The 21,403-nt window shown below is 40.7% G+C and overlaps 1 protein-coding gene and 1 long non-coding RNA gene across 15 annotated transcripts in view; one reads left to right on the top strand and one right to left on the bottom strand.

The window, feature by feature from the left end:
• Stxbp4 (syntaxin binding protein 4) overlaps positions 1–21,403 on the bottom strand; it is a 156,880-nt gene that overhangs the window by 44,615 nt on the left and 90,862 nt on the right. For 13 of the 14 annotated variants that reach the window (XR_005489844.1, XR_005489842.1, XR_005489848.2 and 10 more), the window contains 3 exons: positions 16,528–16,644; positions 14,997–15,046; positions 12,851–12,984 (listed from right to left, as the gene is read on the bottom strand). Coding sequence is in view for 7 of the 14 variants with exons in the window: in XM_063269103.1 (XP_063125173.1) it covers positions 12,851–12,984; positions 14,997–15,046; positions 16,528–16,644 (301 nt within the window). In the remaining 7 variants the exon portion in view is untranslated. Of the gene's footprint in view, positions 1–12,850; positions 12,985–14,996; positions 15,047–16,527; positions 16,645–21,403 lie in introns of those variants that run through there. The other variant, XR_005489850.2, reaches the window with a different exon arrangement.
• On the top strand, positions 344–14,499 carry LOC134480712 (uncharacterized). The gene is made up of 2 exons (XR_010055439.1): positions 344–476; positions 795–14,499. It is a non-coding gene; the product is annotated as an uncharacterized LOC134480712 (long non-coding RNA).

Consider the following 21,403-nt stretch of genomic DNA (forward strand, 5'->3'; position numbering starts at 1 on the left):
ACAGTTTCTTATTATCAATGACTGCTTTCCTGCTACAATGGCAGAGTTGAGTGGTTGCAACACAGACACAAAAGCCATTTTTTTTTTAAGGTCACCAAACCTAAAAAATAATTTGCTGAACCAAGTTGTTAGCAAACGAATTTTAGCAAGTTTCTTACTTATTCCTAACCTTACATTTGCAAAGCAATTCCTGAATTCCACCTTCATGATCCTTTCTGTTCCTCTGATAATTCCTCTCTGAAGCTGTCCGCACCCTAATCCTCAGAACCCACGCTCTGTGATGTCAGATTCGAGGGAGGAGTCAGGCTGATAATCATATGATCTGACATCGCTAGGACTGCACGTGCTCAAGCTAATGACCCAGGGCCTTACAGGAGGGGCTGGAATTAGAAGGCCCAGCTCTGGAATGAACGCTGTGTAAAAAGCTGCACTTGGCCAGCTGGCTTTGAAGACGGAAAGGCCAGAGGCCAAGCAATGTGAGCAGCTAGAGAGTCTCGAAGAGGAAAACACAAACAAACAAACAAACAAACAAACAAACAAATCCTCAAGAACCTCTAAAAGAGCACAAAGCTTTGCCAAACCTCAATTTAAGCCTAGAGAGACCCATTTTGAACTACAGGCTTTTAGAAATGTAGGGGCATAAGTTTGTCGTGTTTGTGGTAACTTGTTACAGCATTTATGGGAGACAAATGCTATTTCCCTCCTTTCAAATCCATGAACACCTGAAACTCCTCCGTGTGTCTTCCACTCGACTGTTGTACGGTACGCTTACCCATTCGGTTCTGTCTCTACAGGGCGAGCCCCCTGAGGGAGCAGCATGACTCATTTCACCCTGGCATCGGTTATGATGAAAACCACAGGTGCCTTGTCCAGAGCACGACATCGAGAAATGGTAACTGATGAATGCTTAGTACATTTGAAAATTTGAAATGCACAGTGTCCAAGAAAGCAATTAGAAAGAATTAAGGAGAGTATCTGTTAAAAATTCACAATTTGCTAATAATGAGGAATGAAGCTTGGGCGCTCACCGGGGGCAAACACAAATGAATCATGCTAAAATGTTTTTCCAGTGGGGGTTTTCACAGTAGGACTCAGAGGACAAAAGGAATGAAAGATAAGGGCATTTCAATTATTGCCAGATTATAAAAGGTTTGTGCCTGCACACGATGAGAAGACACAGGGTACATGCAGGACAGATGAGTGGACCACTCTGCCAGTATCGTCTGGGAACCTGATACGCTCGTGGCATCTTCTAGCTCTGCAGCAAAAGCTCGTATACAACGACAGGCAGCTCTGGAGACCAAGAAATAAAGAGAACTGGGAAATGACTCACTTTCATACTAGGGTTTTAAGATTCTCTTCACTTATAAAAGCAAATCAATCCTTTCTGTATTTGCACGGCGGAGTCATCTGTTTCCTTGTATACGAAGAGGTTTCCATTCCCCAGGTTAGAAGGAGGCTGTGTCCTTGCAGGGGAAGGTGACTTTTGTTCCTTTCTGCTCATTATGGGTGAGATAACTTACTAAGGAGCTCATTCATCAATCACTGAGCAGCAACCCTGTGTCAAGTGCCTTGACAGGTGCAGGAGGACTGCACTGCCTGACACACTGTCATATGGTAAGGTGGAAAGCTGTGTCTCTGGGGAAAATTCATGACAGCATTTCTTACACAGCAGTGGCTGTCTGCTCCTGGAGGCTGCTGTCTTAATTAAACCCGGAGAGGCTACCCTCTCCTCCTCTTACACTTCCCTCTGTTACAGAGAGTAAAGGGGAGCAGAGGGGGTGTTTGTAACTTGTGACTCTGAAATTTGAATCAAAGCCTTAAGTATATAATATGTCTCTCATTCCAATAGAAGACAATTTTGTATTCCCAAGGAACTCTGTATTTGCTCTTAGAGAGGCCATTTCCTCACTCAGGAGTTAGAAGAAACTGAGTGCTATTTTCCTTTGTGGTGTAATCAGTCATTACACACAGCAGCTACTGAAAACATACCTGCATAGCCTCCCACATTCAGTAGGAAGGGAGCCTGGCAGTGATCAGGGGAGTCCTTTCTGTAAGACCTCATAGGGCTCCCACTGTGTGTGGGGCATAAGTGAGGTCTTCTCTGTGGAGTGGCTCGGGAAGGTTGAAGGCTTCAGCCAGACTGTCCTCAGATCCTTGCCATGTGAGTCTCGCAACAAAGCAGTTCAATTCTTTGAACCCTTCCAGGAGTAAGAAAGGCCAGCATAAAGCAGACACTAAAGTCCTGTACGATGCAATCAGATAAGTCCTGTCAGCAGGACATACCTGGCTACAAGCAGACAGGAGATCCTGAGCATGTTCTAAGGAGGGGATTCTACCCGACCATTACCATAGGAAACACAGGCCCTGGGAGCCACCCACAGAGTCTGCCTAACACATGACTTCAGACTTTTCTCCATGCTATGTCATGTCAGAACTTACTTGCTTTATTATTACTACTTTAAATGTGCTTATTTTTAATTATGTTTAATAGTGTGTTAATAATTAACCCCGGCTATAGTATTTTGGACACATTTTAATCTTAATATAAGTTATTTGCCTATCTTTTTGCATTTGTTTAAACTGTAAGTTCATCACAGAACTCTGTGAGGTTCCCCTTCGCTGAGACTGTAATTTTACACTGTGGAGCTAACCTCTTAGAATGTGCTGCATGCGCTCCTGTCTAGTCTTAATCGCCAGAGCAGCAGGCTAAGGGCCCTGGAGACCGTGGCTGTGACGGCCTGGCACGCAGTAGTTAAATTCTGACTTGCTTTGGTCCAAGTGGATTCTTGCTGCTTCAGCGCGGCTTCTTCTCATGCCCATTTCTACCATCACTTCTGTCACTTCTGTTGTCGTCACTCACACACATACTTCCTGACTGGGAGCCTTCACCCAAGGCCTTCTTTGCTCACGCTGTCAGGTTCATTACGTTGGAAGATGAAATGATCTTCCACAGACAGACAGACGGGAACCACGCAGTCCCGACGAAGGGTGCCGCGCATCCAGTTAGGGACGGACACACGTGAGGCAGGTGACATTGTTCCTCTACCAAGTCTCATTTCAAAAACTAAGGTGAATGGCCGTGACTCTTTACTGCAGCTCCTCATGCTGCGGTGACTCCTCACCACAGAATTATTCAATTGGTAATTGATAACTGTCATATTTCTACTGGAATATGACATAGTTAGGAATAGTATTGTAAACATCTGTGTGTTCCAGGAGGCGCAGGCAACCACTGTGAAAGGGGGTCGCCATGCACACTGCTCTGTGAATACTGCATCCATGGCTCCAAGGCACTGCGTCTGTCTTGCTGTGGGGTTTCTATGCTGTTTTAAAGTCCTTTTTACATTAAAGAGGTACTTTACAGCGCAGAGGTAATAAATGATTTCTCTTGAGGAAAAGTTCAGAAGTTTCAAAGGGAAACAAAACACAGTCTCCCGGTTCTTTCTGAGAAGGCCACTGTTATCACCGTTAGAGACTGTGTCTGATCTAACACCACCCAACCTTCAGGAGCAGTCACCTATTCCTGCATCCCGGCTAGGCGTATCTAAGTCATAAAAATTAGACAAACTGTATTTTGTTCAATGATTTTAATTAAAAACCTCCCTCTAACGCAGCCTTATAGAGTGCTTTGCATTTTGAAGAACACTTTCACCCCAAACTCCTTAATCCTTGAGATGACCCTATGAAGAGGATATCCCTTCTTCAGAGTCATAAAGCTAGACTACTGAGATAAATCGGACTTCCCAGTTCTTAGCTGCAATGACTGTAAGACTATATGCTACAATACAGTTCTAAAAACGAGAACAACAGAATGTCTTAACTATGCCCTAGTCACACTAAAAGGACTGAACCTAGAGACTTAAAACACTGTCCTTTCTAAGCTTGTGACTGAAGTAAATTGTCTGAGTCTTAATCTTTTCATGTTTTTACTGTGTGTGTGTGTGTGTGTGTGTGTGTGTGTGTATGTGTTTTACACCCACTAGTGAAAGCATATGTGCCTTTTGCAGAGCCCAGAGGAAAAAATACAGAAATACGGTATCTCGCTCCATCATTATCTGCCTTGCTCCCTTGAGACATGGGTTTCTTACTCAGCCTTGAGTTAGGCTATGAGCTAGGAACTCCCAGACATCCTCCGTTATTCTCTTCCCAAACTCTAGCACCAGTATTACAAGAATCCACACAGACATGCCTTTGTGTATGTGTGTGTGTGTGTGTGTGTGTGTGTGTGTGTGTGTGTGTGTGTGTGTGTGTGGGCGCACCAGGGATTTGAACTCGGTTCCTTAAACTTGCTCAGCAAGAGCTCTTAACTCACGCCTTCTACAGGACACAGTACCTACCTCACGGGGTAGCTAGAGAAGCTAAAGTAGCCGTTAACATGTAAGCCTGTAAGTTATAAAACTTAGCAGACCTTCTATATCAATGACACTGGTTTTAAAGATGATATTTAAAATGTGATATTAATATTGTTCTGAAGGCAAGGCCTGAACTTTTGGATCTAAACTGAATTGTTTCATTATATTAAGCAATTATGAAAGATGTTATGAAAACATTTTAACACAGCTGCCACCCATTTAGATAAACTGTTAATTCTTTGTCCTCATATAAATTCTGGAGAGCACCTATTCTATTATCTCAACAGAATGCCTTCAGTTTGAATGGAGACTTTTACAGATCTTGGGAAAAAAACATTTCTGTCTGGTCCTTGAGGCATTCTGTGATTAAAATTAGTTTTTCAAAAAACATTATGGAAGAGTGCTTCTTCCCTGTTTCTTGCTATCACTACAGAACATCCAATGCCTTCTGTGATCTTGGAGCAGTCTCTGTATTTGTTCTCCCTTCCTGTTTGAAATCAGTGTGTGTGAAACTCTCCTAGCCCCATTCATGCCAGGGTCTACAGGCTTCTTATTTGATTAAATCCTAGACTTTGTACATCCTGCAATCCCCTTGACAACCTTATCCCTGCGTTGAGAGAAATGAAATCTCTCTTGTCTAGCCATGCCTTAATAACTTGAGGCTACTGATAGTATACATGATTAAAGTGTAGATCTGAAATACATTCCTGGAAATGATCTTCTAGGAAAACCCATCATACGTGGAAGCTTTGGGACTGACTCACAGTAGAAAATGGCTTGCATATATTAAATAGTTTCTTGATTTTATGACTCAAAGGCTGTATATATTTACTTCCTAGGTGCAACAGAAAATGGCAGATGCTTCTATATATTTGATAGTATTGAATATTTTCAGCATCCAATTTCTCAGAAATTTGTTTAATAAAAACAGCACATATTTGTCAATTGATTGATATGCAGATGGGTCAATAGGGAGGCATGTAGCTGTCTTAAGATCCAGGATGATAAGAGACAAGTGTTCATTGCTGTCAGACTTCAGGACATTCATTAACGTAACACACATAGATACCAGGCTGAAGCACCGATAGTGAACTTCAGGTTTTCCAGCATCTAAAATGCCAGGGAGCAGCACAAATATCTCTAAGATGAAGTATTCTTTGCTACTCCAAGTCCAGCCCAAGTGACTGCCATCCCCACCCACTAGCTTTCCTGTTTCCTTCATTCTTGTTACTCTTACACTGCAGTGTAAGAATTGTCCAAAAAGCTTTTGAAATGTAGGTCATATTATTTGATCGCTGCTTGAAACCATCAATGGCTTCCTGTGACTCTTAAAATACAAGACATTCCTTTCCGTGTCCTATAAAGCGGTTGCCCTACATCTCTAGCCTTATCTCATGGTACTCATCTGCCTGCTTGTATCTGGTGGGTACACAACTTTCGTTTTTACTATCCCTCACACATTTCAGGGTTATTTCTGCCACAGAGCTTCTGTAACGGCTGGAGAAACCCTTCCCATTGGCTTTCTTCCAGCTGAGTGTGGACTCCAGTCCCAACTCTTCCAAGGGACTTTCTGTGTCCACCAGTCTTAAGTAGCATCTCCATTTAGTTGCTTTCCCCAGCATATCAACTGGTTTTCTGCTGTGTGTAACATTTACCTCCTTCTGGAATTAGGGTATTTGCTTCTTCGATCATTTGTTTACAACTTTACCAGCTACATTTACACTGGATGCTGAAGAGTAAGGTTCAGCCTATGAATGATACTTTAGGCACTTTGGGTTTGATATTGTTATTTTAGTGACTGTCCCACTGTGGACGTTCAGCAGTTTGTGCAAGAATGAAATGGATCTAAATGACTGCCTTTTTAAAGGGGTATGCGTTTCTCTTTTCTTTTTTTCTTTTTATTCTGGAAATAAAAATTTAACTCCGAATGAAATGGTTTTTCCTTGAAGCTAATAATATTTAAATCATTCAAAATAAAATTCAGTGCATTTTCTATTAGAACCATATAGACCATTCAATTCAATTTCCAACGATACAAGGAAATGTATGTTTTCCATTTCTTGGATGGTTAGAGTCTGTGAATATCTACAGCCTTAAATATCCGACTCTAGAAAATGAAGTCATCAGAGAAGAACTGACCCCCACAATGACAGCTTAGCCTTTCTCTTGGCTGACACAGTTCCAACAGGCTGTGAGTGAGAAAGCACTCCCTCTGGCCAGTTCCAAGAGAAGCAGGAGACATAGCCCATGTGACTCTTTAGGACCAATACAAAACAGTATGGTTGACATCCACTAAAGGACATGGTGTTTCCTTGACAAATCAGACTAATAATACAAGTGTGCTATCAGGAGAAATGAAAAAAAAAAAGATGTAAGCAGCAGGTACTGAAGACTGGGATGAGGAGATGTGAAGTGTGAACTTGGGATTTGAGAGAAAGGAGGAATCTAGGAAAGGTCATGAGAGCATTTAAGATGTTAGACCCTGTCTTTCCCCTATGTCATGAGACATTTCTAACTGGCTCATACAGCTTTCATTTAGCTTCTTTGCTATGTGTTACACATTTTTAAAAAACAAGTTATTGAGTTAGAATTGGTTTTGATCTTGGAAAGGATGTGGAAGCCCTTGGGGATCTTGATAGTTAGTAAGGTGTTAGAGTTACTTCTCAGAACATAAAAAGAAGAGAGACGTTAACCCGGCACGCTACTTTTAAGAGTTTAATTACTAAGTGGTTAACAGTTGTACTACTCTAGCTGGGCTCACTTCTCAGCACCATCAGGGCAGCTTACAAACACCATGACTCCTGTTCTAGGGGCTCCGATGGCCTCTTCTGACCTTAGTGGGTATCAGACACACACGTGGTGCACAAACAGACATGCAAATAAGACACTCATCTACTTGCAATAAAGGTAAATTAAATCAGAAGAGATAAACGATAGCTAATTAATGACAGAAACGAGAGAACTGACGCAAGCTGCTCACAGAGCCCAGTGTATATAATTGGAGGGTCAGTGTTGCAAAAGGGAAAGGTTCTCCTTATTCTCATCTAGCTGGATAAAATTTAATTAGTCAACCAATTTATAACATTGGACTTTTATATTTTTATAAGAAATGCTGTAATCAAAATATTTACATACATATTTTTTATTACTTGCTTTTTAAAAATACCAATAGTTGAGATTAGTGAGTTAAAATATGTGATTAAAAACATTTTTATCATTAAAATTTTTCAAAAGATCTTGTGTATATGCGCATGTGCGTGTACGTGTATGTGTGTGTATTCTCAAGAATATGGGGCCAAATTACATCCCCACCTGTAGTTGATTGTTTACTTTCAACTTTAATTAGTGGCAGGCCCAGATGGCTCCTCATTTTTTAAATGACTAATATATGAATAATTTAAGAGAAAGGAAAGTATATTCTTTATGGAATGATTCATGTCCCCTGCTTCCTTTGCCCAGTGCTATTTAGGCCCTTGTGGGTGTAGAAAATTTAGCTTTCACTGCATCTCAGTTTTGTGAAACGCCGAAGATTAAGACTCCAGCTATGACTCAGCTGGTGTGTGGACACCCTTCTCCCCCAGTCTTTTACAGTGCACTCCCAATAGTAAGTCACAACTCAAGCATTCAGGCAGAATGGAAAGGTTTAAGCATAACTATGATCTTAATTCTAAGCTCACTTCAGTCTTGACATGTATGTTTTCTTGCTTTAATGCAGTAAGCTTTCTCAATAATCATATATTAGTATGTATCTGTTTATAAGAGCTTGAATGAGGTATATATGTAGCTATGCTACATAGTTCTATTGGTTTGGACTGATGAATGGATATAGGGACTTGTTGTCACCTACTCATAGGAGCAGGTTGGGGATGGGCACAAGAGCACATACGTGCAGTTGGCAATGAGCTAGGACTAGGTGTGACTGTGTAAAGTCACATGTACTTGGTGCTACCTCTGACGTTAATGTCGGTGTGCTCCCCTGTATGTACCGATATAAAGCATTGCCTGTGCTTCTCAAGAGGTCAGCATCCACTTGCCTTCCACTTGACAAAGAATCTGGGGGAAGTCTGCAGATTTCACCGAAGCCAATGGCTATCACAGAAGAGTGAAAACACCTTCTCGCTCCTTGGCTGTGCTGTACTTTACTCATTAGCTTTCAATCCGGGGCACAGGAGTGCATTCCTGCTGGGGCCCAGTTTGCCCATAATTACTACTGCTGTTCAACAGAGGAAGTAGCAGGTCGGCCCTTCCTGCTTTCCCTTGATTGACGTCCTATCTGCCCCACCCTGAAAAGGGATGAGGATTCCTCTGTAATCTTCTCCCTGTTTTTATATCCTACTTTTCATTTCTATGAAAGCTTGAAGGTGGGAAATTAAACCATTCTTTGGTTCTGAGCCAACCTTCAGCAGCCAAGCCATCTCTTCAGCCCTTACAGAAACACACGGGAAACTCAGCGAGTTCTTATTGTATCAAAGGTCTCCTATGGGGTAACTGGCAAGGCATTTTAAAAACTATTTTAAATCAGAACTGAGCATTTTGCCTTTATTTCATAATAATTTGCCGATGTGCACGTCAATCAAACGAAGACCACTGCTCTGAAGCAGTCGTGACCTCACATGAAGATTACACTAAGGGGCCACAATGCTATTGGCCACGCAGATACTGATGGAGATTGGGAGAAGCATTTCCGGAGTTCCGATCCTGACTGAGATGTCTGTATTCCCTCTTTACTGTCTTACTAAACACAACAGAACAGAGCAGAGATTTCCGTGGTCACCAATAACAGCTGAAAGGTGAGGACACAGACACTGCTGTAGCTCTCCCTGGTGACCACTCTAACAGAAAAGCAATACTGCTGTGTGTTTGATATTGAGAAGAGCGCTCATCTACCCCTATCCAAGTGGATCCAAGCTGAATGAAGCCCTAGACAACAGAAGACTTAGCAGACGGAAGGGAATTTAAATTACTTACTGGACGTCCTCACCACGCCACACCAGTACAACTCAGCAGCAGGGAGCACCCCCAGCTCCACGGAGCAGTTAACAAGCATTCCCTTGAACCCTCCCATCTTTACACGAAGCAGCAGTTAAGTCATTTGCCCCACAGAACCGTGGATGAACAGCTACTGTACTCACTGGAGCACCTCTGGAAGCTCAGAGACTACAGAGCACAAATCTTCACGGATTCACAAACACCCTGACATTTGTCTGCACAGGCACTCTGATGAGGATTTGATGGCCATGCTTACAATGATGCTACACATGGGAGCCTAGCATAGTTTCAGAAGTCTTCTGAAAATGGATGCAAAAGTGCATGTCATTCAACACTCTGGAAGGGGGATTTCATCACAGTTCGGAGGAATTGATAACCCAGAACATTCAGGACTGTCTTCCAGACAGTCTTCTGAGTTTGTTTTAAAGACGTAAGAACCAAGAAAACATCCTACAGGTTTCTGAAGAAGAATTTTAGTGTAACATCCTAGGATGTATTTATATTGAATGAAAGTGGAGACCATTGCCCAAGTGAACATCTGAAGTTATAACTTGAAATGAGAGCTAAGGCAAAGGAAACGAGGTTGGGCTTGGCTCACTGGGCTACTTCACTCTAGTAATTTCCTCTTTCCTGTTATATACATTAAAAAAAGCCACTGCTTACAGCAAAAGGCAAAGGACCTAGGTTTCTGTGAATCATTAAAGAGGTATGCCCTATAAAGCTGAAAGGAACTGACAAAAATGCCAGCATCAACAGCTACACTTCAAAGAAGACAGCAAAGAAACTGCTGGTTTACACGACAGGGCACACATGATCTTGTAGAGGATAAAAAGTGCACACATCAGTTTTCTGTTCTCTTCCAAAGAGATTCTGCTGAACTTTAAATATTTTCTTTGAATAATCATGTTTGACAGAGCTAATGGTTAATGTGAGTGAAGTAATTAAAACTAATGACAACAATATCCACTGGGTTATGTATAGGCAGGTGTTTCCCTCTACTGTTTCCACACAAGCATAAAAATGTTTACACACAGAACACTAGTCCATAAATATCTATAAGAAGCGATTGAGTTCAGCCCCTCCTAAAACGCACAGAGATATCCTCTATATAATCAATTATTAAGTTTTCTGGATATATAACTTTATTTTTAAAAATGTATTAGGTTACATAAAAATTTAAACATATACCTGTTATATACAGTGAACAGACAATAATTTAGAAGCATGGCTTCCAATCTTCACTAATGTATCTTTTTGTTTGTTTGTTTGTTTTATTGGATATATTTCTTTATTTACATTTCAAATGTTATTTCCTTTCCTGGTTTCTTGTCCATAAGTCCTCTATCCCCTCCCCCTCCCCCATAGGGTGTCTCCCCCCATCTACCCCCTTTATGCCCCCCCCCCGACATTCCCCTGAACTGGGAGTCCAACCTTGGCAGGACCAAGGGCTTTCCCTTCCACTGGTGCCCCAACAAGGCCATCCTCTGCTACATACATATACAGTTTGAGCCCTGGGTCAATCCATGTATAGTCTTTGGGTAGTGGTTTAGTCCCTGAGAGCTCTGGTTGGTTGGCATTGTTGTTCTTATGGTGTTACAAGCCCCTTCAGTTCTTTAATCCTTCCTCTAGTCATAAGTTATCAAAGGGCCTGTGAATGTTAGTTCACCAAGCAGCAATGCTACTTACCAGCCAGATTTATATCCACAACTTAATATTCTGACAATTAGGAGAATATTCTCTCTCTCTCTCTCTCTCTCTCTCTCTCTCTCTCTCTCTCTCTCTCTCTCTCTCCTCAGCATTTGCATGCCTACCTACATATCCATCTACTTATCTGCCCTTCCAACCTTGGATCATCTACCCATCCCTTCAGTCACTCGTGCATCCCTGCTTAGAGAAGAAGATCAGGAGTGGGATGGACAGCGGAGTGCTCAAGGAACCCTACAGTAGGTAGTGATGCTACGGGAAGACACAAGGACAGCACGCTGTTCTGCTAAATGCCACATGTTAACTGACATGGGGGATGTCATGCAGCCATCATGACTAACTTACTTATATCTGATATCTTCTAATGTGGGAAGTTAGATTCTACAAAGGTAACCACAAAACTAACTTCTGCCACCCGATCTTTTAAAATGTGATCATGGTACCTGTCATCCAGCATGGGGCCTGAGCCCCAGAACTGGAGTCTGCGCAGATGGACAGAATATGCACATTTTGCTTCCTAAGGCCTGCATACTCATGACTCTCACTTTTGTAGGAATTCTATGTGTAGGTAACAATGCCCAGTGCGCTTGGGCTAAAGACTTTACCTATTAATATTGTGTTCTCATGAACCACAGTTTTCTTATTTCTCCTCTTTTCATACTTTGGACATGTTATTATTGACTTTTATAAATAATGTTAGGGTTAGGAAAATCATATATAATATTTATTGCAGGGAAACAAATGGTATATTGAAAATAGTTACTAAAAGTTGAAATTCTCATGAAGAGCAGACATGCCTGAGGGACTGAATGAGGGAAATGTAGAAATGTCTAGTCATCTGGGTGCTCTCTGGGGACTCTGGGCTGGTGCTGGGACTTACTTAGAAACTGGCCTGCTTCTCCTGTGTTGACTTGTGAGGTCCCTAGTTCTGATCATACAATTCACAGGCAATGCTGTTGTCTTGGCCTAAGTCAGCAGCTCTGAAGAGCAGGGAACTGATCTGGTTTCTCCACAGCCCTTCCATGAGTTACCCAGCTTACTGCCACAGTCTGCTCTTAGTTGTTCCTGTTTATAATCTTTTCTTAAAATCCCCTCATGGTTTGTTCTGTTTGGTTTGTCTTTGATTTGGTTTTGTGACAAAGGTCCTCAATACTTATCCTAGTCTGTGTTAGCAATTGTTATGTAGCCCAGTCTAGCCTTAAAAGCACTCCTCCTGCCTTTAGATATAAGGCACCATGGCTGGCTAAGTCTCGTCAGTCCTTTCGATGTCATTGTTGTCTGGGAATCTTCTGTTGAATTGGTCTGCTCTGGTCTGCCTCAGTATTTTGGGGTTAGAGCCCTGTGCCACCAGGCCCCATTTAACCTCATTTGATGTTACGGCCCCTGTGGTATGCTTTTAAAACCTTCCTCAGCACTGGTTTACCGTCATACTTCCAGTGTGATTATCCTTCATACTTCTAGTGCGATTATTTTTTATTTTTACTTTTTTTGCTATTTATTTTCCAATGTCAAAGATACTTTGGAAGAGAATAGAAGTAATGACATGCATTAATTCGCTCTCTTCAGTTTGAATATATTGAGATCTTGAGCACTTTAAATAAAGCAATACTTTCTCCAGAACCCTCATGTTTGTGTTTTTAATAAGTAGTATCAATATTACTATAGACAAATATATTCCATGCAATTAAACTATCAGAACTAAGGTTTTTCCTCTGCTTTGTTTAACAAATTATAAGAAGGAGGAGAAGGAAGAAGAGGAGGAGGAGGAGGAGGAGGAGGAGAAGATAACGATGATCACTTACAGTCCATATCAAGTACGGCACGGACAGACCTAAGAAGTTCCTTGGATTCCAGAAGCAGGGGTGCTGGGAAGTTACGTCCGTTCCTTCCCAGCAGCGGAAGCGAGGTCTGAGAGGCAAGCACAGCTCTTCTTTCACTGCATGGGCAATGAGATGGCCTTGAGCATATGCATAGCAGTGACGCCTGTCTCGGCTAAACCTCAGTCTGTCCTTTATGTCTGCACAAGAATATTTCTATTCCTAGGAACACTGGATCCATAGAGCTATACAAGAACACAGTCACATAGAATAAATAGTATTTCTGGTTTTCCTTGTTTATTTTATAGGAAATAGGCATTTGAACAAATACTTTGACTTTATATTTCAGAAGGAAGTAAATGAAGGATAGCCTACATCCTAAATTGTTTGCTGGTCTTTTTATTTCATTTTGTAAAATTTAAAATTAAACATGTAAACATGAGTTTATTAAACAGATCTTTTCTATTGCTTACAGTAATATTAAATAAAATATGGTGCATGTACATTCACTTAAGAAATTACCTTTTTAGTTCTCCCTTTTGTTGTTCCTAACTACAAAAAAAACCCTGAAAGGCTTTATGCAAATCTTCTTATAAGATATTTCATTTTGCTTTTTATTAATATACTTTCTTCACTGATAATTTCATACATGTAGATAATGCATTTTGGTTACGCTTCCCTGGTCAGCCTTCTTGCTTCCCTCCAACCCGTGGAGCTGGCAAGCTTCCATTTTCCTTGTCAATCTCTTTCTCGTATTCATCATTTTTCATTATTTTTGTGTCCCAGAGTCTAATTCTACTGCCATATGAAATCAATGCATTACGATATAATTTAAAATGCAACCTTTTCCTGGGAAAATCATAGTAAATCTTTTACTTGAAGACAGATGACTTTATTGAAAATAAATCATGATCTACAACCAGCATCTTGAACATGATGGCATTACCTGACCAGGGTCAGCTTAAGAATTCTCCAATACAAACGCAGGGCCTCTACTCTGTGTTGAATGGCCATGGTCCTACTCACACCAAAGAGTGAGCGAGACCATAACAGGGTTTAGCTTTGAAGACACAGCAGAAGTTGCTTACTGTAGCTATTTCAAGTGGGTTTCCCCCTAAAAAGTGTTTTAAAAATTGGTTTTGATATAGTAAAAGTGAAAATGAGATGTAGGGGGGTACGTATAACATATGAAAGGGAAAGATTGCACTGAACATTCCAGACTCCTTGCTAAAACAGTATTCATAGAATCCACAGAAATAAATTACAAGTACTATAGTTAACAAAAATGTCAGATATTTTCATAATAAGAAATGAAACATTAAAATGGATGTAGAAGTCAGCCAGTGGATATATTATTCCAAATTTTAAAAAATAGCTTTTGCTGCTATTCTTGTTTTAAGAGAAAGACTCACTGTAGCCTCCCCGGTTGATATTGAACTCAACAGGTTCTCCAGTGTCAAGTAGAAGCCACTATGTGAGGCTGATTTCCTCTACTGAGCTGCTGTTTTCACGGGAGTGTAGTGTCTGTCTCTGCAATTGGTGCTGGTAGAGTTGGGCACAAGAGGGACTATGGTGGTTATAAGGAAATCATCACTTTTACCATAGACCAGTAGGCACCTTTCTTTGGTATATGCCCCTCACCATACATAAAAATAGCCGGAAAGCCATGGTTTGAGACTAATGAACCTTATTTGTATGTTTGTACAATTCCTCCAAGGAGGAATCCCGAAGTCAGCAGCATAGTGTGAATAATAACAAATCGAGGTGTAGTCTATGTACATCCTTCTTGTGTGACCATCTGCAAAATCTACTTGATGCAATGCATCTCTGGGATGGGGCTGATCTTCAGCAGGGCAGCCGACAGACACCACAGCTTATCCCAGAGAGGCAGGGTGAGTGAATTCTCAAGTTTAGGGCACGAAGCTACAATGGCTATCTAAATGCCTCTAGCAGATTCCTTCAGAGAGAGAAAACTCAAGTAGTATGTTCTTGCACTGGGTTTTTTTTTTTTTTTTTTTTAAAGCGCATCCAATGGGAATCATGCAGCATTCTAACCCCCTGAATGTTAGTCGCAATTATTACATGAAGAACTTACTGTATCCATACTCTGCAGAAAGTAAAGTGTTCTTACCTTAAATTTGATAAAGGAGCACAACTGTCCAAAAGTACTTCTTGAATAGCCTAGTGACAGACAAGACGGTGGAGGAAATTTGTAAGTTTGATAGCTTAAAACAAAACAAAAAAATCTTTGCTTGATTAAGTAATATTTACAATTTCCTCTGTCATCAAGTCTGCACATGTTCCTATTATGGTGGGGAGACAATTATATTGACATGCAACTATACTCAGAAATAATTATATTTATTTATTTAGAATATTTGTATTCTTTATTTGTGTGTGTGTGTGTGTGGGGGGGTGGTGTGCATGCATACACTCGCGGATGCCTGCGGAGCCTAGAAGGTGTTGGGTTTCTTTGTGAGTCACCTGCCATGGATGCTGAGAACTGAGTCAGGCGGTTCACAGCAGAAGCAAGGCACTCCTAGGGGGCACAGTAAGCCATCTCTCTAGGCTTCACAGTGTAAATAGTTAGCAAATTATATTCACAGGGTAGCAGGACTTTTAGGAAAGTATTCGTTAAAAACAGTACATTGTTTATATAAATGCTAGGTTAGCATATATTTAATATATAATATTGTTTTATATTATATAAAACAATGTTAGCCATTCTATTTACTTACCCAAGTGAATCTAACTCTGAGTGCAAGAATTGCTGTTTTGTAAGGGATGTTTATGAAGTCACCCAACACTATGACATTTCTCTGTGACAATAGTACATATTCCTTCTTCTTCCCTTCTTCTCTTGTTAGTACTAGGGCTTAAACTTAGGACCTCCTAAATGCTAGGATAGCATTCTACCACAGAAGTACATTTCCAACCTCCTTTCAGCTCTTTCTTTTGAGACAGGGTCTCATTAAATTGCTTAGGATGGCCTTGGTCTCACCCAGTCATCCAAGGAGGCCTTGAATTTGTTATCTTCTAGCTGTGCCTTCAGGACTGGCAACAGTTCTTAGAAATAACATAACATAGGGGTTGGGGATTTAGCTCAGTGGTAGAGCACTTGCCTAGGAAGCGCAAGGCCCTGGGTTTGGTCCCTAGCTCCGAAAAAAAAGAACCAAAAAAAAAAAAAAAAAAAAAGAAATAACATAACACAGTTATTCCTCAGTTTGTACAGGATTAGTTTTAGGATCCATAGGTCTATCAAAATCCACAGGTGCTCAAATGATTCTTTCTCTCTCTCTCTCTCTCTCTCTCTCTCTCTCTCTCTCTCTCTCTCTCTCTCTCTCTCTCCATCATATGGATTCTTGAAATTCAGAACCCATTCATAAACAGAGATAACAAATGAAATGGTAGTCAGTTGGCAGTCAAGAACTGTGACTCTCAAGTCCTGGACACTTCCCTGATAAAGACAGCAAAAGTCCGGGGAGCGACAGTGGCTCTAGCAGGCCAAGGAGACAGACACAAGGCTTCACCTGCACAGGCTCAGCACCTTCCTGGGTGTGGTTTGAGGAACTTCCTGCTCAGGATCTTTTCAGTCATGGTTGGCTGAACTTACTGTTGTGGAATCCAAGGAGACAGAGGGTCAGCTGTAAGAGAAAACTCACCTCTACAAAACGAAGGAGCCTTTCAGTGGATGACTTAAATGTTTTCCGAGCCATTTCTGATTTTCGCAATTGGCAGTCAAGAACTGTGACTCTCTTTCTCAAGTCTTGGACACTTTCCTGGATAAAGACACGAAAAGCAGCACTGTCCCCATTTCTTCAATTTTCAAAACCTTTTGTGGACTTTAGTTTTCTTGAACTGATGTCTGGTACCACCATCTCATTTATTATCTTTCTTTTTACAAATAGGTCTCTGATTATGAGGAGATGTGCAATATGACTAATTAAATTTAGAAGTTAATTTACACAGATACTTTTATCAATGACATACTCTGTATATTATTTTTATGGATTTTTTTACAGTGATTTACTTCAGCTTAGTAGTTTTTCTTTTTTTAAACTTGTTTTAACACAGGCTAACAGAAAGCCTCTCATGGGTAGCTTAGCTAAAGGTAGTGACTGTATACACATACATAGACAATAAACTCTGGTGGGTTCTATGAAGAACAGCAGCAGTGCCCAGGAAGGCACAGTGGTAAGGGAATGCCTAGGCATCCTTTGGTCTGAGGCACACCCTGATTCTGGAGGTCCATACTGTGGGTTTCATCAGACACACATGGCATCCAGAATTGCGTTGGGGAAATGCGTGAAACAATTTTCATAGAAAAAGGTATTCGACTTTTGGCTCTGCTGAGTAAAAAATCTGTCCTGAATAATTGCTAACTCTAAGTTCCGACCCAGGAATCTTAAACAATAACCGCCAGAGAAAGAGACATTTGGAGACTGAATTTATATCATTTAGATGACATGAAAATGCAAAACCTGAAAATATTACTTAAATTGGTTCTAAGTTGAGAAGAGAAATAAAATAGCTCTGAAAACTATTTTCTAAATTGGGATTTCATAAACTGTCCATAGTTGTGTGCCAAAAGAGCACAAACTTACAATAAGAAAAAATCATGAAACATGAAGAAGTATGTTTTGTAAATGGACAATCAGGTAATTAATAATTGAATCTAAGAGTGTATATATTAATCAGGTAAGAAACATAAAAGTAATTATGTTTTTAAAAAAGAATTGAAAATGTAACTGGAAAGAAACTCAAAATAGATCCAATGACATAAAAAGCCAAATTCTAATAATACAGTCATTATTAAGTTAGAATACAACATGTAATAACCCATTTCATGCATCTAAAAAGAAACTGGAAAACAGGAGTAGTAACGGTTTGAAAACTGAAGAGAAAGGTAAACTTTGGACTAGAAATGAAGGAGAAGTGACAGAACACAGGCGAGTCACTTGAATTACCATAAACAATCAAAGGGAAGCAGCAACGGGGCTGGAGGAGGCCTTGGTGCTTCAGATCACTGCCGTTCTTATGGAGGACCCGAGTCCAGGACCCAGAATATACAAGGCAGCTCCCACTAGCTGTACCTCCAGGTCTAAGGGATCCAATTCCCTCTTACTGGCCTTAGCAGACACCATACATGGCACACATTTATGCAGGCAAAATGCTCATGCACTTAAAATGAATAAGTAAGTAATGTTTTTAAAAAAGTGGGCATTGTATACAACTTTAATCTCACACTGGAGAGGCAGAGGAAGGAGGACTGGACCTAGGCTGGCATATATAGTCAGACCTTAGAGAGAGAGGGGGAGGGAGGAAAAGTGGGGGAGCACACAATGACAATCAGAGGGTGACAGTTTAGGGTTTTCCAGATATGGCAAGACAATGATCCTCAGATTAGGAAGTTTGATGAATCTCAAAATCTCAAACAGCGTAAATTACAATAGATCAGATCAACGATGATTCCGGGAGGTTAAAATACTGACTATCAGAGGCAAAGAGATCTTGAAATCATACAGAAGGAAAGACATTACAAATGACCAATAGCTGACATGACAGAAGGAAATAAAAACAATGACAAAGTTACACAGTAACAATTCTCTAAATGTATCTAAAAGTATTTCAAAACTTGAATCAAAATGTTTTTACAGAAATAAAATGGAGAGCTCATTATCAATTGATCTTCACCAAGTAAATTTGAAGCAACTGTTTCAAGAAGCAGGGTGCAAGGTCATCTGGGATTATGAACAAAGGGAATAAACATAGGGTCCACCCAGAACAATCTGGAGCACATTAAACAACCCACAGAAGCGGCAAAGTCAAGACACAACTAACATGCTGCCAGCAACAGAGATTAAGGCAGAAAGAGGATTAGGTTTATGTTAAAAGATGCTTTAAATATGTAGACGGGGAAGTCATTGATTAACTTCATAATTACCTAATATAGAATGTCAAACATGATAGCATAATCATTAAAAATTAAAGACACGGGGGCTTAAGAGAAGCCTTAGCAATTAAGAGCACTGGCTGCTCTCGCAGAGTGCTCAGTTCTGATTCTCAGCACCCACGTGGTGCTTTGTTAACAGGATTTTTGTGAAAACAGTGCAGAAAGTGAAGGAAACTCCTGCCAAAGCTGCAGCTGTGGAGGCCCTCACAAGAGAACTACAGGAAAAATGGTGTCCACCACTGTGCCATCATCAAGTTTCCTTGAGTGCTGAAGACAGAAGACAACATATGTGTTCATTGTGAATGTCAAGGCCAACATGCATGGGATCAGACAGGCTGCAGCATTGAGGAAGCTGGATAGTAGAGAAGGGGCCAACTGGCTCCGGGTTACAATGCTCCCTGCTATGACAGTCATGGACGCTAAAACTCTGAAACTGTGTCACATGTACTCTTTCCTCTATCAACTCTCTTTTATCACAGTGATAAAAAAGTAACTAAGACAAGAAGACAAAAAAGGAGCTCATTTCATTACAGAGAAGATAAGCTAGGCCGCGGCTTTGAGAGATAGTTCTATGATATAAGTTAGTAAGTGATTAGCAAACAGAAGAGTCATTCCATGTCTCTATGCAAACACACAAATTAAGTCAATGGGAAAACAACTAAACGATACAAAACCACATTTTACTGAGAAGAATAAATGACGACTGAATGCATAAATGTATGCTCAACTGGTTATCTCAGGCAGGGAAGGGCAAACTGCAGGTTTACAGCATTTGGGTACATAAATAACCTCATCATAGTTGATTTTGAACTTTAAACATAAATCAGTGAACGTGGCATTGAGAAGAGACGAGTTCTCATTAGCCAGTGCCCAGGGTTCCCAGCACAACACCATGTCAGTCATCGGTAACTAGGGAGATACCGATTACACTGTATTGGCTTAGCAATCATTATACCAACAAGATGGAGAAAAATTCAAAGGAAAGGAAAACCAAGGATCAGCAGGAGGTAAATGCCAATTCTCATCCATTCTTCATGGGAGTACAAATTAGTTAAAAATACTTTCAGTCATAATTTGGCGTTTACTTGTAAAGTTGAACATACAATTACCATTCAAACTGGCAACGCTACTTCTCGTAGGTGGCGGTTACACATGATACATAAGTATCAGAATGTGCTCAGGAACATGACTCACAGTAGAATAATGCAGAAATAAGACCGCCCATCGAATACAAAATGGATAATGGCATGGTGTTAATTCATGCAATGAAGAATAAGGACAGAAAAGATATCAGCTAGCTACACATTAACTCGGTAAATAGGCAAAACTAAACAGACAGGAGTAGATGTACAAATAGTAAAACTATCAAGAAAGTGGTAAACACTAAATCCAACCAAGCAGTAACCTCTGAGAGCAAGGGCAGTGGGTGCAATGTGGAGAGGGACATTGGGCTCTTCACCCAGACCAGTAATGCTTTATTTTATTTTTTTAAAAGTATTTTGATTCATGTAAGCATGTAAGCATGCCTTTGTGTGGTGCATATGTGGTATAGTCGTCCACGGAGCTCAGAAAACCGCATCAAGTCCTCACAGGTTGTGAGCTACTAAACCTGGGCGGTGGGACAGAGCTTCATTCTTCTGAGAGAGCAACAAGTACTCCAATCACTGAGTTCTCGCTCCAGCCCCACTCTCTTACTTCTTGTGTTTCAGATGGATTTTTCTCAAAAGCCAAAATACAAATTAGAATATGTTGATAATTTAAAGGAAAATTATAATAATAAATAAAATCATTATTATAGAAAAGAAATCTATGTCTAACGAATACATATTTAGGTGTTCTGGAGTTAGCTCAGTTGGTAAAGAGCTTGGTGTGCACTTAATGAGCCACATTCCATCCCCAACACTCACATGAAAAGCCAGGAGTGCACACTCTTGGCAAAGCATCCCTGGAGAAGTGAGGAGGGGAGGGTCTCTGCTGCTGCAGGTTGCAGGGAGTCTCTGTAACACTCCCATCACTGTCTCCTCGGAGATGGATAGCTCTCTAGGAATGACACCTGAGGTTGACCTCTGGCCTCCACATGCAAAGTGCACACACATGGACGTACATTTACATGCTAGTCAACATGAAACCTTCCACACATTGAATAAATGAAATTAAATATTGGAAACTTTGTTTTGTGGTATCTAGGTCAATAGTTCCCTAAGCAAGCCTACACCCTGTTTAAAAAACTACTTCTTTTCTACTGGTATTAAACTTGGAAAATATTGAGATGCTTATGTTTTGTATCCCTTTCAAAAAACTGAAAAAGATTGATTATAGAGAGGTAGTGTGGGTTCTTATTGAAAGGACTTAATGAGATGATCCTCAGGAGGCTACAAAGAGGGAGAATCTGAATTGACAAAATTACCAGGCAGCTTTGGACCAAAATATGTCTCACTGGAGAAGAGTGAATGCAAGACCCCAAACTTTACACAACAGCATGGCGCCTGGGGCTGCAGAGGTGGCTCGGTGGGTAATGGGGCTTGCTGGGTAAGCCTGGGGATCTCGTTTGTCCAGTGAAGAGAAATTAGGAGAAGACATTATCC

Source organism: Rattus norvegicus, chromosome 10 (genome assembly GCF_036323735.1).
Source record: "Rattus norvegicus strain BN/NHsdMcwi chromosome 10, GRCr8, whole genome shotgun sequence".
Lineage (NCBI taxonomy): Eukaryota > Metazoa > Chordata > Mammalia > Rodentia > Muridae > Rattus > Rattus norvegicus.